The sequence below is a fragment of the Macrotis lagotis genome, chromosome 4, assembly GCF_037893015.1.
Source record: "Macrotis lagotis isolate mMagLag1 chromosome 4, bilby.v1.9.chrom.fasta, whole genome shotgun sequence".
In the NCBI taxonomy this organism is placed as follows: domain Eukaryota; kingdom Metazoa; phylum Chordata; class Mammalia; order Peramelemorphia; family Peramelidae; genus Macrotis; species Macrotis lagotis.
Genome location: NC_133661.1, coordinates 30,490,694 through 30,506,829, shown reverse-complemented (window position 1 = coordinate 30,506,829; position 16,136 = coordinate 30,490,694). Strand labels below are relative to the sequence as shown.

General features: G+C 36.0%; 1 protein-coding gene across 2 annotated transcripts in view; it reads right to left on the bottom strand.

Annotated features, from left to right (window-relative positions):
- Positions 1–341: 341 nt before the first annotated feature.
- Positions 342–16,136, bottom strand: part of CCAR1 (cell division cycle and apoptosis regulator 1) — a 49,646-nt gene continuing 33,851 nt past the window's right edge. For both annotated transcript variants that reach the window (XM_074232411.1, XM_074232410.1), the window contains exons 16-25: positions 14,789–14,974; positions 13,037–13,228; positions 9,149–9,388; positions 8,717–8,825; positions 7,309–7,391; positions 6,672–6,818; positions 6,264–6,384; positions 5,937–6,122; positions 5,138–5,343; positions 342–3,363 (exon numbers count right to left, since the gene is read on the bottom strand). In XM_074232411.1, coding sequence (XP_074088512.1) covers positions 3,304–3,363; positions 5,138–5,343; positions 5,937–6,122; positions 6,264–6,384; positions 6,672–6,818; positions 7,309–7,391; positions 8,717–8,825; positions 9,149–9,388; positions 13,037–13,228; positions 14,789–14,974 — 1,530 coding nt within the window. In that variant the 3' untranslated portion in view covers positions 342–3,303. The remainder of the gene's footprint in view (positions 3,364–5,137; positions 5,344–5,936; positions 6,123–6,263; positions 6,385–6,671; positions 6,819–7,308; positions 7,392–8,716; positions 8,826–9,148; positions 9,389–13,036; positions 13,229–14,788; positions 14,975–16,136) is intronic.

Genomic DNA, 16,136 nt, shown 5'->3' with positions numbered 1-16,136 from the left:
TAAATGTTTGAGAGAATTCACTTGGGAATCTATCTGGCCCTGGGTATTTTTTCTTAGGGAGTTCTCTGATGTCTTTCCTTTTCTAAACTGGGGTTTTTTTCTTTTATTCTGGACAATTTATCCATTTCAGATTGGCAGATTGGCACACAGCTGGGCAAAGTAGCTCCAAATTATTATTTTTCCTCCTCATTGGTGAATTTACCCTCTTCATTTTAGATACTGGTAATTGGTTTTTCTTTTTTTAAATTAATGAAAGGTTTATCAATTTCATTTCTTAATAAAACTTTAGTTCAATAGCTTTCATTTTTTTTTAAATTTTCATCATTTTTAAATTAAACTGGGGATTTTTACTTTTTCTAATTTTTTTCAGCTGTATGCCCAATTCATCGTCTCATTTTCTTCATAAAAGCATCTAGAAATATAAAATTTCCCCTAATTGAGCCACATTCCCACAAGTTTTAGAATGTTGTCTCATTACTGTCATCTCGGGTGAAAATTGTTTCTTTGTTGTTTGATTCACTCATTCTTTAAAATTAAGATTTTGTTTCAGATTGATTTTTATTCTCTTTGCATGGCCCTTTATTACATATAATTTTTAATTTAATATTTCTGCATTTGATTGTGAGGATTTTATGCTCTTATACATGGTCAATTTTTGTGTAGGTACCATGTGCCAATTGGAAAAAAAGACATATTCTTTCCTATTTCCATTCAATTTTCTTCATTATAACCTTTCTAATATTCTATTTACCTCCTGAACATTTGTTTATTTTGTGGTTAGATTTATCTAATTCTTTTAGAGGTCGAGGTCTCCCAGTAGTACAGCTGTGCCATTTTTCCTCCTGTAACATTATAACTTCTCTAAGAATCTGAATGATATACCACTTGTTGCATTTATGTTTAGTATGAATAATACTTCAGCTATGCTTTCCTTATCCCTTTTAAGGAGATCAGAACTGCAATCCCTATTTTTTTTTCCACCTCAGCTGAAGCAAAATAAATTCTGCTCCAGTCTTTCACCTTTACTCTCTATCTCTCAGTTTCAAATGAGTTTCTTGTAAACAACATATTGGAGGATTCCAGGTTTTCATCCTTTCTTTAATTTAGTGGTTTTCTGATTTCTCATGTTTTCTCTAGTGTTCAGACATTATAGCACCTTCAACCATTTTCAGTTTTAGAGATGCAATTCTTAAGTTATAAATCTGGATCTTGGCAGGGTGGGGTGGAGTGGGGGAGAACACCCTTGTAGGTTTTTCGCTATAAAGAATACAGACGGGATCAAAATTAAGGCGATCTTAGCAAAGTGAGGGAGGCAGACATATGGAGACTCAACCCTTGCTCGATGTGTGGAGGTTACCTCCTTCAGTGCAGGTTGGCACCTCCAAGAGTCTTAAGACAATTGGCTGGGCACAAAGATGAAGGCCAGCGCTCTTCAGCCATTACACAACTCTACCTGTGCCAGGTGTAAAGGAATACACTCTTCAGGCCTGGTAGATCCCAAGTTACTGCCATTTTCACTGATGATTTCAGGGCCTTTGTGAACTCTAGTCATCATCATAAAAGTGCCATGGAAATTAAAAAAGGTCACCTAAGCCTCTTTTGAAATATTGTTACAATTCTTTTTTTCCACATCTGCCTTAGACTTTCTGTGCCTGGGCTTGGTTTCTATTTAGTCCACCCTAAATGTATCTATGAACATTTAGTAAAAAGAACAACCACTTGATAGTCTAAACTTCATTTCTCCTTTCTTAATTCTGGTTTTTATTTTACCTAGAAGCCTGAATAACCTCCAGTCTTTTGCACTGGATTCAAGCTGACTACATTTTCATAAATAAATATGAAGTTTGATGTTTGCATAGATATAAGAGGATAAGGGAGAGGTAAAAACAGCAACTTAATATTCAAGAACTACAACATTAACTTCTTGAGCCAAAAATTTATCTTCTTTTAAAAAATTATTTTAATTAAAAAATAAAGAAGAACATTTTTCACCTACACTCTATGTCATTTAATCTCTGCTCAGAGAGAAAGAAACATTTCTGTACATGAGCTGGTCTTTCAGAGAATCCCAAACAAACAAACATACAGCTACTTCAGACACAAACGGAGTGAACAGAACTGTGTGGAGCCATTTGACTCCATCTCTCAGAGCGAGTGGGAGCCATGGTGTGGATGGCGCCGCAGTGCGGGTGGGGCTGCGGTGTGGAGGGAGCCACTCTGAAGCATCCCCATTCTCACAGTCGATTACCTGGGACATCAAGACTAAAAATTCACTGTTCGAGCAAAAAAGAAAACTCCAAAGACCTCATTAAAATTCCTGTTTCTGGAAAATATGCATTACTAAGTATTATTGAACTTAAAACAGGCCTTTTTGTTGAAGATGGTAAATCATCTCATGGCTTTGTAACAGAATCAACCTGCTTTTTTTACAATTAAGAGTTTATCAACTCCTAAACATCCAGTAACACTCTGAAGGAACTAGAGAAAAACTATTTAAAAATCAATCCTAATTAAGGAGTTTAATTTAAATTACAATTTTTTTTCATGTAAGGCATTATGCTGACATCTACTGGCCTTGAACTGAAGGATACATTTCAATCACTGTGTTTTTCCATTATAAATGCTCTGGAGGAAAGCAGAACTCTTGATAATAGAGCACAATGAACACATTCCTATAAGGCTCAACCTCATTTTCATGTAAACCCCACCAAGTTACCCCAAGAATAATGGCGGCTTACTATTGCTTTCCGAGTATTTGATGAGGCTTGAATTTTAATAAGTAGTTTGAGAGGAGCGATATGATTAGGAGGAAGAAGTTTTTTGTGGTGAATAAAAAATTTGGGGTTCCCCAAAAAACTTGCAAAATTATGAAGCATGCTATTTTATGATTTTACACTGGTTTTTTAAAAGATGGACTGAATTCAAAACAAAAACCTAATAATGATAATTCTATAAATAAAGAAATTTTGATTTACTAGACTTTTTTTATGAAAGACATTTGGTAATTAAATACTTGCTACTGTCCATTAAATTGATGAACTTTATTAGGGTTAAAACTATAACAAAGTTCATCCTAAAACATTTTGCAAAATTATTTCACTCAAAGAGTGGCTAATAAATTGAATGCTATGAATTACAAGCAAATTTCAAAAGCAGAGACTCACATTCATAAAACTTTATACATCTTTCAAACTAACAGATATTTATACTACTAAAATCAAACATGCATCACTTTCAAACATTCTGGTATCATGATTTATATATTACATTATGTAACACCGTTTTTCGCAGAAACAAATTTTATCATACATTTGCCCCGTTCTCTTTGGATTTTTGATCTCTGTCTTCATTCTTCATATTATCCTACAAAATAACGAAGAAAAGATGCTTTTATTTCACTGAAATTTTCTTTAAATAAAAATTTTAAGAAGAAAATTACAAAGGAAAAGCAGATATACTGGGATATAGACAGTTATTCACTTTTAAAAATGTGTGGTCATGCTAGAGGGTTTTCTTTTTCTTTTTTCTTATTATTTATTTTGCAAGGCTAAGTGACTTGCCCAAGGTCACAGAGCTACGTAATTATTAGGTGTCTGAGGCCAGATTTGAATTCAGGTCCTCCTGATTCCAGGGCCAGTGAACCACTTAGTTGCTCCCTTAGTATTTATTCTGGAACACACACACACACACACACACACACACACCCCAAAAGGGGATACTGGATATTACAGAGAACATAATAAAAAAATTTTAAACTAATTTAAAAACTATTTTTAAAGAGATAGTAAATGAACTCATTACTAATACGTTAGCTGCTGTTCCTATAAATTGGGAGGTCAACTAGAAAATGTAATGAATGTTACCGTGCCATAAAAGAAAATGAAAAGGAGAATCTTAGAGAATATTAAATTGTCTGAACTGTTAAGTGAGCACATGAGGACTACACAGGAATAACACAAACAACTTTGAAGGATTTGACGACGACTGACTACTTTGGAGTCCTTGAAATAAGTATTTATCCAGGTCTTGGCAGAGGGGCGATGGATACAGGATACAGAAAGTAACATACAATTTGGGTTGCTGGGTGGATTAATTTTGCTTGACTTTGCTTATTTGCTACCAAGAGGCTATTTTTCTTCTCAGTTTTTTCTCTCTCCTGGGGGAGGGGGGGACTAATTTGAAAGGGTTAATAGTGATGCCAAAAAAGTGGTCATTGAAATCTTTAAGTACACAAGAAAACTTAACGAGCACAAATGTGGACAAGGGGAGCTTTCAATGTAACATAGGATTTATTACATACTTTCCTAAAATTTATAATGCTAAAGAACTTGAACTAAAAAGTTTTATGAGTGTTATTCATTATCCACCCCCCGCCTTGGGTTTTGAGAAGCTGACAAGCAAGATAGGGCCAGAACTGGAGGGGACCTCAGAAGTTCTCTGAGCCTATCTTTTCAATTGAACAAAAAGCTCATCTCCAGGGCCCTAAAAGAACTGGAATCCACGTGGAACCTTGTCACCAGCCCATCCTGCTCATTAGCAACCCTCCCACTCTCACTGGGAGGAAGCTTTTCTATCCCTCTGGATGGTTTGTTTCCTCTTGATTTAAGTGAAAGGTATTTCCGGGGGTATAACCCATTGTTTAGTTATGAGAGAAAGGGCAATTGAGCTGTAGAATTTTACAGTTTACGATGTGCCCCCAAATTGGAAATATTCAACATATTTCCACTCTATAAAATTTAGCACTTAATTATTCTCTAGGTGTACAAATCTCATTTCTAAACCCAGTAATAATTACCTTGGAGAGGACAAGGACTGGCTTCATGTTTCTTTTCTCCTAACACCAATGAGCAAATGATAAACACTCAAGATGGTGATTTATTAAAATAAGAGGAATAAAGATGGGTCTGGGGGAGTGCAGAGAAGGGAGGGGGATGTGACACCTATGAAAGATGAATCCATTGGAGGGGTTACTTCAGACAGACCCTGTATGAAGTATTAGAAAAGGAGCCAGAGCATCACTATTTCACATGTTTATCATGACAGAAAAAACTATACACCAACCAAGAGATGACAAAATGCAACAAAGCACAAAACTGAAGTAAATCTAAGAAAGAATAAAAAGTTAAAAAACCCTTACCTTCTTCAGAACAGAATGAATCTCATCCATGACTGTGGATAAATTTTTGATTGTCTTGTTTAGTTGGTTCTCAAATTGCAAATTCGCATTTTCTGAAGTCTTCAGGTTTTCCTGTAGTTGACTAAGGTCCCTTTTGACTTCTCTGAGTTCACAAGTTAGGCTTTTGTTAGAATTTTCCAGATGTAAAATAGTCTTCTCATCCTCATCTGAAATAGGGCATTCCAAATGAAATGATCAATCATCACCCCAAGAGCACCTGCGATTTCACTAGGAAGCTGAAGAGCTAAAAGGTCATGAGTGGCTATACGGACAGGGAAGGGAAAGGAAGCAGAAGCTGACATTAGAGAGACTGGAGACCAAGGGCAAAGTGCTTGCCTCAGTTTCCCCAAAAGAACCCCCCCCCCCCCCCCCGTTACAGCAAGGCTCAAATGAGACAATGACTGTGAGCCTGTGGAGCCATATCTGACCAGGGCTTCCCCACTGCTCCATGGGCTTTCTTCCAGTTGTCCTAGAATGAGCCTGAGCAAGTCACGTGAACCTTGGCTTCAGGTTCCAGTGTGTCGAATCCATCTAAGCTTACTTCTGGTTCTAAATCACTAGCCCAATCAGGGCTTCTTCACCAGCGTCAGCAAGGAGGCTGGAGGGCAAACCCATATTTTTTGACAGTGTCAAGAACTGCCCAAGTAATTTTATCTTTGAGCTCCTATGTCTTTGGATCAATGAATTTCACTGCATTTACCCCAACACCAAATTGCAAGGTAAAAGAGGAGAGCAGAGAGACACTGATTTCCCTCCTTACCTGTTTTATCCTCCAGTAACTGGAGCTTCTGCTCTATTTCAGCTCTGACTTTTTCACTCTTCTCAAGTTTTTGCAATAGACTCCCTACATCCACCATCGCTCCATTGTACACGATCAGGCCGACATTTTCTTCCACGACCTTTGACTCCTGCTTTACTGTAGGAGTTGGAAGCAGTAATCTGTTTCCTACATTAGAATTAAAATGTACAAATTTAAAAGTTTTAAGTAGTTATTCATTCTTTTGCCCCTAAACAACATTTTAAAAAATCTAACTTTTATCAACCATGCCATCTGAAGATGTAAACTGAAAGGCTGCACTTTTATTACCCAACATATCTTCTTGCAATGCTTCAGAATCTTCGTGGTTTTCTTCATCTTTTGAGGTGTCGGTTAATTTTCTGTAAAAGCAGGATTCTCGGAGTACTACTTTATTAAGTAGTTTCTTGACCTGTTAGTTAAAAGAAATTGCCGTCATGACTTTGCAAGGAAGATAAATTTCTGCCTATCTGCTGGGAGGATTACTTTGCATGACTTATTGCTACAAACCAAATCTTTAACTGAACAGGAAAATCAGGTGTTTTGGTTCAACTACTACCACTCCAAGATGCACATCATGTACACGAACAAATCAAGATGTACATCAACAGAGACAAAAATGTTTGCCAGAGTCCTTTCAAAACCTTTCTGAAAGTCAACCCAGTACATTTATTGCTACATATTTCTAAAACAAATTACCTGAGCCCGGGAAAGATGAAGTCCGAGAGTATATAATATTTCTTCCATATCCTTCTCAAGCAGGTAACCACAGTGGCTTTGATCAAAATAAACAAAGGCCATCAAAAGATCTCTATTAACTGTAATCATCTGGGTCTTGTCTTTTTCCTAAGGCAGAGAAAAGACAAATGAAGGGGGACAGTGATGCCTGTTTTGCCCCACAATGAAATCCTCTCCTTAAAAATCTGAGATGTTCAATGAGACAGTCAAAGCCCAAAGGGGTCTGGGTCTAACAGGTGTGAGGAGAGACGGGAGAAAGGATGCAGGTTCAACTAGTTTTCTTGACTACACCTAATGAACTGCCTTGGGGGGGGGGGGGGGGGGGGGTGCCCATACACATAGCCATACAACTGATCAACTCATCTGACTGGCTAGAATTTTGAAGTGAATCTTTAATATTTGGGTAAAGTAAGATATCAAGAGAAAAGGGGACAATTTAAGTACAATTTAAGTAAAGAAAATTTAAAATTAAGCCAATAATTAAAATCTGTAAATGTTCAAGTTAATTTTGCTAAAGTGACAACTGTTATATAAAAGAGCAAGAAAACCTAGAAGTCAAACTACTTCTTAGATGAGTCTATTATTCACTCCAAAGCACCTTATCTTTAGAAGCTCGCTCTTTGCCATATCGATTAATTTCTCTTTTGTCATCTCGTTTATTCATCTCTTCCTCGTCCCGGTCTAGCAAAACAAAACCAAATAAAAAATAAAGGCAATCATAGCAAAAATTAGAGTATTCATCAGAAGGGTTAGAAATGACCTTTCTATTGGCTAAATATTAAATCAGAACAATCATTTCCAAAATATCAAGTATATAGAAATATGATATTTATGATTTCTTAAAAAGGATATCAATAGTCTTACTGTAAAGACACTTTTATATTAAAAATACTAGGTGGATGAACAGGAAGACATACTTGGAATGGGGAATGAGAAAGCATCAAAAATACATAAGGAAATAACACTATATTCAATGTAAAGTAACTCAATTCACATACAATATTTAATGAAGAAATTAAAAAGCAAGACTTTTTCACAAAGACAGACACAAAACTGATTTCAAAATTTTAAAGTTTCTTACAAATTTAGGGACAAAGACCTATAATAAAAGAAATGACAATATTCTAAGCTCAGACACTGCTTATCTATTCCACAAATGAAACTAAAAACGACCAGGGCAAAGACATAGAATCTGGTGCTAGAGGACAGAGGCAACGAATTCTCAGTAAAATTAAGGGGTTCATCAAAAAGACTTCAAAGGTTTCTTGTAGTTCTAACAGTTATGCATCTAATATTAAACTTTAGGGATTCTGATCCTGGCTCCACAATTTAATATTGAGACAATGCCACATGAGTGTATTGAAGTTCAGTATCACTGACTCTAAAATAAAGGCTGTTTCTAATTGTTATAGTCAGTAAAATGAGAGTCTATTTCATATAAAGTTATCCTGAACAAACAGGTACTTATTCAAAATAGCATTTAGGCTTTTAAATCTTTCCAGGAAGAAAATTACAATTAAGAGGCTAAAAATGTTGAAGAGGAAAAAATGCTATAAGAAAATAATCTGAAGAAAATAGAAGCAAATTTATGAAAGTTCTTTCCTACAAAGCAAGGATTTTGGTGATAAGTTCCCCATAATCCCCATAGTCAATTTTTCAAGGCATATATTTTTCATTATGGATAAAGAACGAATTAATTTTACATAAAATGACAACAAAAAAATGTCAGAACATAAATAATCCTTGTTATACATTATGAAATCTAAAATATATGACCTGAGTAGTCACTTAAAAGCATACAGAAGGGGCGGCTAGGTAGCGTAGTGGATAAAGCACCGGCCTTGGAGTCAGGAGTACCTGGGTTCAAATCCGGTCTCAGACACTTAATAATTACCTAGCTGTGTGGCCTTGGGCAAGCCACTTAACCCCATTTGCCTTGCAAAAAAAAAATCTAAAAAAAATAAAATATAAAAAAAAAGCATATAGAAATGATAAAGTGAACACACCATCCTCCTCATCTTCAGCATCTTCAGCTTCCAATGGATCATACTCTTCTTGGTTATTATCTTCTTCTGTTTCATCATCATCTTTATCATCTTTCCTTTTATCTTCTTTCTGCAATTAAAATGCTTTAAAATGAAACAAGAGGCATCTCTTTATATCCTAAACAACAAGTCATTATTTTACCTGGAAAAAAGGAGTCTTTCCCCAATAAATTTCTGGGGACATATAAGAATAAATATACTTAGAAAACCAGACAAGACTGGCAAGTAAATGAATAGTAGTAAACAAACACATTTCCAAAAGACTAAAACATAAACTTTTCAACATTATAAAAAATACAAGAAAGCAAAACCAAAGTTTTCAGAATTCTGAAAAAGATAAAATGAAAAATGGCTGTGAACATGCTTTACTAATTCTAGAAATATTTGGCAGACCTTTCTGTCTTCTCGGTCATCTTTTCTATCTTTATCATCTCCAGATTTTCTCCTTTTTGGTTTTGGCTCATCAATTTCATCATCCCTGTCTTCCTTTTTCTCTTTTCTCTCATCCTTTTTGCTTTTCTTATCCTTTTCTTTCTTATCCTCCTTTTCTGGAAGGGATATTAAGGATTTATATATCCGGACACCAAAGTCTCTTTGGAGCATTTCATTGAAGAGTTCTGCAAATAATGAAACCTACAAAAAGATTTAAGAAATAAAAAATCTTTTAAAAATGCCTCTTTCTTTAAAAATTTAAACAAAGAATATTCAGCTAAACAGAAAAAGATCAAGTAACCTTAGTTTTCAGCATAGTAAAAGCTAGCTGTTCCAAGAGTCTTCAAAAATAAATCTTCATAATCTAAGTCCTTTCCAGCACTTAGATCACAATGACAACTGATATTCATAAAAACTTTATGGTCTAGCAAAATCCTGATGTGTTTTGAATCAAAGATTATATTATGTTTATTGCAGTTTTAAGTTAAGTATATTTCATTAAACAATTCTTTTGAAGAATTCAAATATTATTCAAAGGTTTTTTAATGATTTGAAAATTGGTAATCAAGATACATACATGATACTCAACCAACATTTCTGATAAGCCAGAATGTCTATCCTCCCATAACAGGGAATTTAGTAAAAATAAATATGAAAATCTAATGCATCAGCTAAAATTTAAAAAGAGAACATACATTCTAAGTTCATTAACCACAAATATGACCTAGACCAAGCTACATATAAGCTTATTTATATAAACAGAAACCAGTTTTAACTGAAAAAGAAAAGGTTAAGCCTCACAGGCATTACTAGTAAATATGAGAACTGGGTAAATGTGGTTCCCCTTCAATGAAGAAGCACTTAAGAAAGGAGATGCATTTATAAATCCAGTCAAATTTTCATTTTCAGCATTATTTTTAAACAGTTTGCTCTGGAATGATTAAAAATAATGCTGAAAATGAAAATTTGACTGGATTTATAAATGAAGAGATTAAAAGTATTTTCACATAATTTTTAAAAGCTGATATGTAATTTGTATTAGGTTTAACATAATATTGTATAAAGTGTTCTTCCAGTGCCCCATTCTTGGTGGAGCTGATCCTGGGCTGCTGAGTGGTCCAGAAGTTAGCACCTTCCAGCAAACTAGAAAGGCTCTGAGGATTTCCCTCGTGATAGACTACCTGCTATTCAAAGTCCAGGCTAGCCACATACAGGAGGGTCCATGAGCAAATGAACTCTTGATAATGAAGGATTAAGTTAGAGTGTTTGGATAATTAAGATTAAGCTAACAAGAACTTAATCATCACTCTCTAAGTGTCTGTCTTGTGATGATTTTTTGCTAGGAAAAAAAACCCAAAAACTCAAATATTTATGAAATCCTTTTTGAAAGCATGTAAAAGGTGCAGTCTCCTCTGATGTCGGCATATACCCACATCACTGGAATCCTGAGCCTTTTGAAAGGCTGAAATTATTATTCAATAAGACAGTGGCCAATTTTTAAAAGATGAGGTAACAGGTTTATATGCTTTATGTTTCTGGTTCTATCTGGTGGCACTCTTATTTTAGAGAACATAAAACAAAAACAAATGACTGATGATGATGCCCTTGTAATAATTTATTGTGATCTCAAAATTCTAATGGGGTCAAAGAAGATCTCTCTAAGGTCTCTAAGTGCTTGTATTCTATTGCTGTAGAAGTTATGGTTATTAGTAGAAGTGTTTTTATTGGTTTTAATTTGTTTTTTAACCAAAAGAAACTTTTCTCCAATTTTAAATAGGAAAAAAAAGTTGTAACTTTATTTTCAGATGAATAATCCAATTATGAGCATCTTTTAACTAAAACTCTTCGATCCCATTGTGTTTTGGGGATTTTGAAATTATTTTTGATTTTTATTACAATAATTCCCTACTTATAGCATGGTTTTTAGGTTGCAATCTGTACAAACAAAATGCAGCACTTGGTAACTTCTTTGTAACAAATTTCATTTGTTTCAAATTGTTAAAAAAGGAGACTATTAAAAATGTACAGACTATTGTTTATCGTATTCTACTCCCTGAATTTGTGATTCTTGTGTATTTCATGTCCTTTAAGAACACTTCTGTATGATGGTTTTTTCACATTGAAAATAATAAAATACAAAAAAAAAGGAGGAGATGCAGCATGTTTAGTATTAAAGTGATCAAGATTTATAACTCATTTTGTGGTACTACATGGTCATTCTTGGTTGAAATGATTTGTCAGGGGTGGCTAGGTGGCGTAGTGGATAAAGCATGGGCCTTGGAGTCAGGAGGACCTGGGTTCAAATATGGTCTCAGACACTTAATGACCTAGCTGTGTGGCCTTGGGCAAGCCACTTAACCCCATTTGCCTTGCAAAAACCTAAAGAGAGAGAGAGAGAGAGAGAGAGAGAGAGAGAGAGAGAGAAATGAAATGATTTGTCTAACTAATCCCAGAATGGTACTTAAAAATAACCAGGATTTTGTAAAACTTAAAACTCCTCAAAACTGGGAACTGGTATCCAAGTGGAATATAGATGAGCTTAGATGTCTCTTCTATTTATTCATGAGAAAATGAATTCACAGGATTCAGAGTGGAAGGAACCTTAGAGATCAAAATGAAATCCAGAAGTCAAATGACTTGCCCAGGGCCATACAGATGTCTCCCATGTTGCCGTGATGAATGCATTCATCTTTGATCCTCTAACAGCTTTTAGCAAAAGGATCTTGAGACATTTATGATTACAAATGTTATTAAGAAAGTAATCCGTGGAATAAAATTGATATTCTATCATTCTGACCTTTTCTTCCCTTTGAAGAACTATCAGTTGGGAAAAATAAATCTTTACTAAATTTTCCCCTAATTTACTCCATTCTGTTTGGGAGATCAAGGTAGGGGTGTGTGTGTGTGTGTGTGTGTGTGCGCGCGCGCAAGGTGATGGGACTAAGTGGCTTGCCCAAGGCCACACAGCTAAGTAATTATTAAGTGTCTGAGGCTGCATTTGAACTCAGGTCCTCCTGACTCCAGGGCCGGTGCTCTACCCAGCTGCCCCAAGATCAAGATTTTTAATCAAGGATCAAATGCAAGCATGAATTATTGAAAGAGACCTTGTACAATAAAAACTCCTATTTGGAGCTGATTCCATCCAAATGGATATCATTACAGAATTTTGGCTTGGTTGCTATTCCGTAAATCCAAAACATAGAATTACACCGTGTTTTGACACTCAGAGCTGAGGTGTCAAACTTGCAGCTAGTGGTACAACTCAAACTAGATTAGCATGTAATTGGAATATCTTAAAAAAAAAAAAACAATTTAATAAAAAAAAGAATGTAAATGGAAAATGTTAAAGCAAATAAAAACACAACACAATATAAATGTTAACGTGTGGTTTTCTAAAGTCAATATGTGGCTTGCCGAGGGCACATACTTCTATTTGAGGTTGATACCACTAATTTACAGTACACTATTCTTATGCCTAGAAGTCTGAGAACGTTGTTCCATTTTGTTTTAATTAAGGAATGCCATTCTGATTTAGGCATGAAAAATTTCAATTTTATTTTAGAAAAAGGATATAAACCTTTAGACACATGGTTAAATGCAAACCATTCAATATTAAAAAGTTTTGTAACTAAATCATGCATACCTTCTCATTCTTCAGCTCTGGTATTTCATTACTATGTGGATATGGCTTAGTTGTTTTAGAATAAAATGCCAGTTAGAGAAGAGCTAATAAAGTCAACCCATTAGCATGAAAATTTCTGGGTGTATTGCTATACCAAAGAACTTCTTCCCCTTGATCTAGTAAACAACCTGTCTGTTTAAAAGGGGACCAAATCAAAGTAAAATTACCTCAAATGAATGTTCTTTGTTATCCTCTAATCTGTAGTCCAAAAGTACACTCAAAGACATGATGCTACAGTCAAACTTGCCGCTCTTTGCAGCCCAGTTAGGGTGTACAATGATGGCAGGCTCATCAGGTAAAATGTACCGCCTTTCACGGCGCTGACGTTCCATTTCTTCCTGGCGTTTCCTTTCTTCTTCCTATGCATTTCAAATTTCAAAATGTTTATAAACCTATTTCCTTTTAAGTCAAACATGCAATTATGTTATCAAATGAGCATTATCAAAAAATCTAGTCTTTAAGAAAGAAGAAAAGTTTGTGAGTCAAATGACTTGAAAGATAATGGCAATTTTCTTAATTATTCTTTGCTGTGACCTAACAGATTGAGAAGGCCAACAAACTCACATCAGAGACTAACAAAAGATACTAGGTACCAGTTCTCCTACATTTCTCTCCAGTCAAATAAATCAACGAGCTTCTAGAGTTCCCCACTTATTTCAGTTTAACTCTTTTTGCTGGTGTTTTGGTGTGAACCATATGTATTAGAGCAAAGCATATCAATCAATCCTGGTTAAGTGACTACGCTGGACCAAGAATATAAAGGCAAAACTCAACAGTCCTTACCCTCAAGGAACTTATACTGCATATGGGGAAATAACATGTACATACAAGAAAAGTTCAACAAGATTCTAAGTCACTTTCAAGGAGGAAGAAAGATGAGAAACCAGCAGTTGGAGGGAAAGGTCTTGTGTAGGAAGAGGGCAAAGGCTTCTAAGGGGCAGAGAGCTGAAAGAGGTTCAGTGCCCCAGGCACAGGGGGATAGCCTGGGTCAAAGCATGATGATGGGCAGAAGTTCTCTATGGGAGAGACAACATGTCAGGTGGTCAAGCTGAACCACAGCATGCATGGGGGGAACAATGAGGACTGTTTGAAAATGTGGGCTGGAGTGAGATAGTGAGGGAAAGGCTTTAGAGACTAAAGGGAACTTGTGCTGCTTTCAATAGGCTTTCAATGTGGTATGAGCTAAATCACAAATTCAAGGTAACAAATAACCAAAAATTATTTTCTCGCAAGTCTATAATTGGATATTTTTCCTTACAAAAGAGTTTGGGGGCGGCTAGGTGGCGCAGTGAATAGAGCACTGGCCTTGGAGTCAGGAGTACCTGGGTGCAAATCCGACCTCAGACACTTAATTACCTAGCCATGTGGTCTTGGGCAAGCCACTTAACCCCATTGCCTTGAAAAATCTAAATAAATAAACAAACAAACAAACAAACAAAAGAGTTTGATTGCCTTGCCACGTTTATTGAAAAGGTGATGCTTTTGAAGTTAGAATCACTACAGCTGAGAGACCCTACTCACCTGAAGACCTAGTCTCATTATTACAGTACAATCAAAGGCAATGGAAGACTGGACAGAAGCCACTCCCTGAGAGGAGAAAGGGCTAGGGACAAAAGCTCTCCATGATTTGCTTTCTAAACCTAAATTCTACCAATCCTCCCTTGAGAGAGCGTGGTCTGGGAGTCCAAGACTCTGGCAGCACAGTCCAGGAGGGCCAACCTCCAGGTTTGAGGCAAGGTTCCTCACCCAAGGCTTGGCTCCCAAGAGATGACCTAGTGAAAGCACCAACACTCTCTCCTAGTGGTACCAGGAGACACTGGGGATTGGAGAAATTAATGCAGGAACGTACAATCCTCTTGGAGCACCTAGTGAACTGACACCAACACCCTAGACCCCAAAACTCTGCGCCAAGGCCGTACCTCTTTATCGTCCTCAGATTTCCTGTCTTCCTCTTCTTCCTCTTCTTTTTCAGATTTCTCCAACTCCTTCTGTTCTTCTTTCTGCTCTTCTACTTTAAGCTGTTTTGTCAGGCGGGCTATCAACTGGGATTTTAATCCTTTAGAACTAAGAGCTCGGCTTTCTAATTCTTTACGAAGGTCATTTACCTAAATGAGTATATATTAAGCATATAAATTAACACAATCTAAAAGCATGAAATCAAAATAAGGAACCAACTCAATAAGGATCCAGAGTTTAGTAAAAAAACAAAAAAACAAAAAACCAAGCAACTTAATGAAACAAGTGAATAAAATCATAATCTAACGTACTTAAAATAAAACTGATTAACAAGAACCTTCAATTGATTTTTTTTTTAAATCTAGTATTGTCACTTTTGAAATGGGAGATTTGTAATTTCACTGGTGAGAAAAATGTCTCTGTAGATCAGCCAAGTCTCTGAAGGCTACATAGTCTTAACACTTGCCCAGAGATACACAAGCCAGGATGGCTCAGACTACTTTCCTGATTCCAACACCAGGTGTCTATCCACTACAAAACTGTACTTGGTTTTTACATGAAATAAAACACAAGGTATGAGAGTAAACTCCTGTTCTTCGAAGCTCCTCATTTGGTTACATGTGAATGCTCACAAGGCATCTTTCCAGGGACCTATTTGTGCTATTTTTTAATTCTTCAGAGATTGATGGATTCCATATCTTGCTGCCAATTCAATGTGGACCTTAAGATGATTTCCATGGAAAGAATGGAGTCCTTAGGAGGAGTTCTGCAATTTCCTCAAGGTAATTCATTCTGTTTTCCTTCTCCTATTCAATATAGATGACCCAGGCACTGTCCATCTGTTTCCTCTGGTCATACTTATGGACAATGGGGAACTTCAAACAAGATGTAAAAGAAGGGATCAAAGAAATGGGTGAGATGAAGGGCAGATGGGCTGGCTCCATGGAGAAGAATGACAGATGAACACCCAGAGACTCCAGGTACCCTTGTGAAGTCAGAAGAAAGTGAAGCCTCCAGCAGGTAGCAAATTTATAGACAAGGACAAGAGTTATACAAGTTCTACATATTTGTAGAGAGCTTCCAGGTGAATTAAGATCCAATGAAGAATTAAGTGTTGGGTTTGGTTTTTTTTTTAAGACAATCATATTTCATCCCTTTTGTAAAAAACAAGATCTGATGGTGAAGATAATGACTCAAGGAACTGTAGAATTACTATGGAACATGTAACAAAATGGGGAAAGATTTACATTCATGGCTCTTTTTGGTGTGACTTGGAACTCACTTCACCCTTAAGATCTTTTGTAGCTCTTG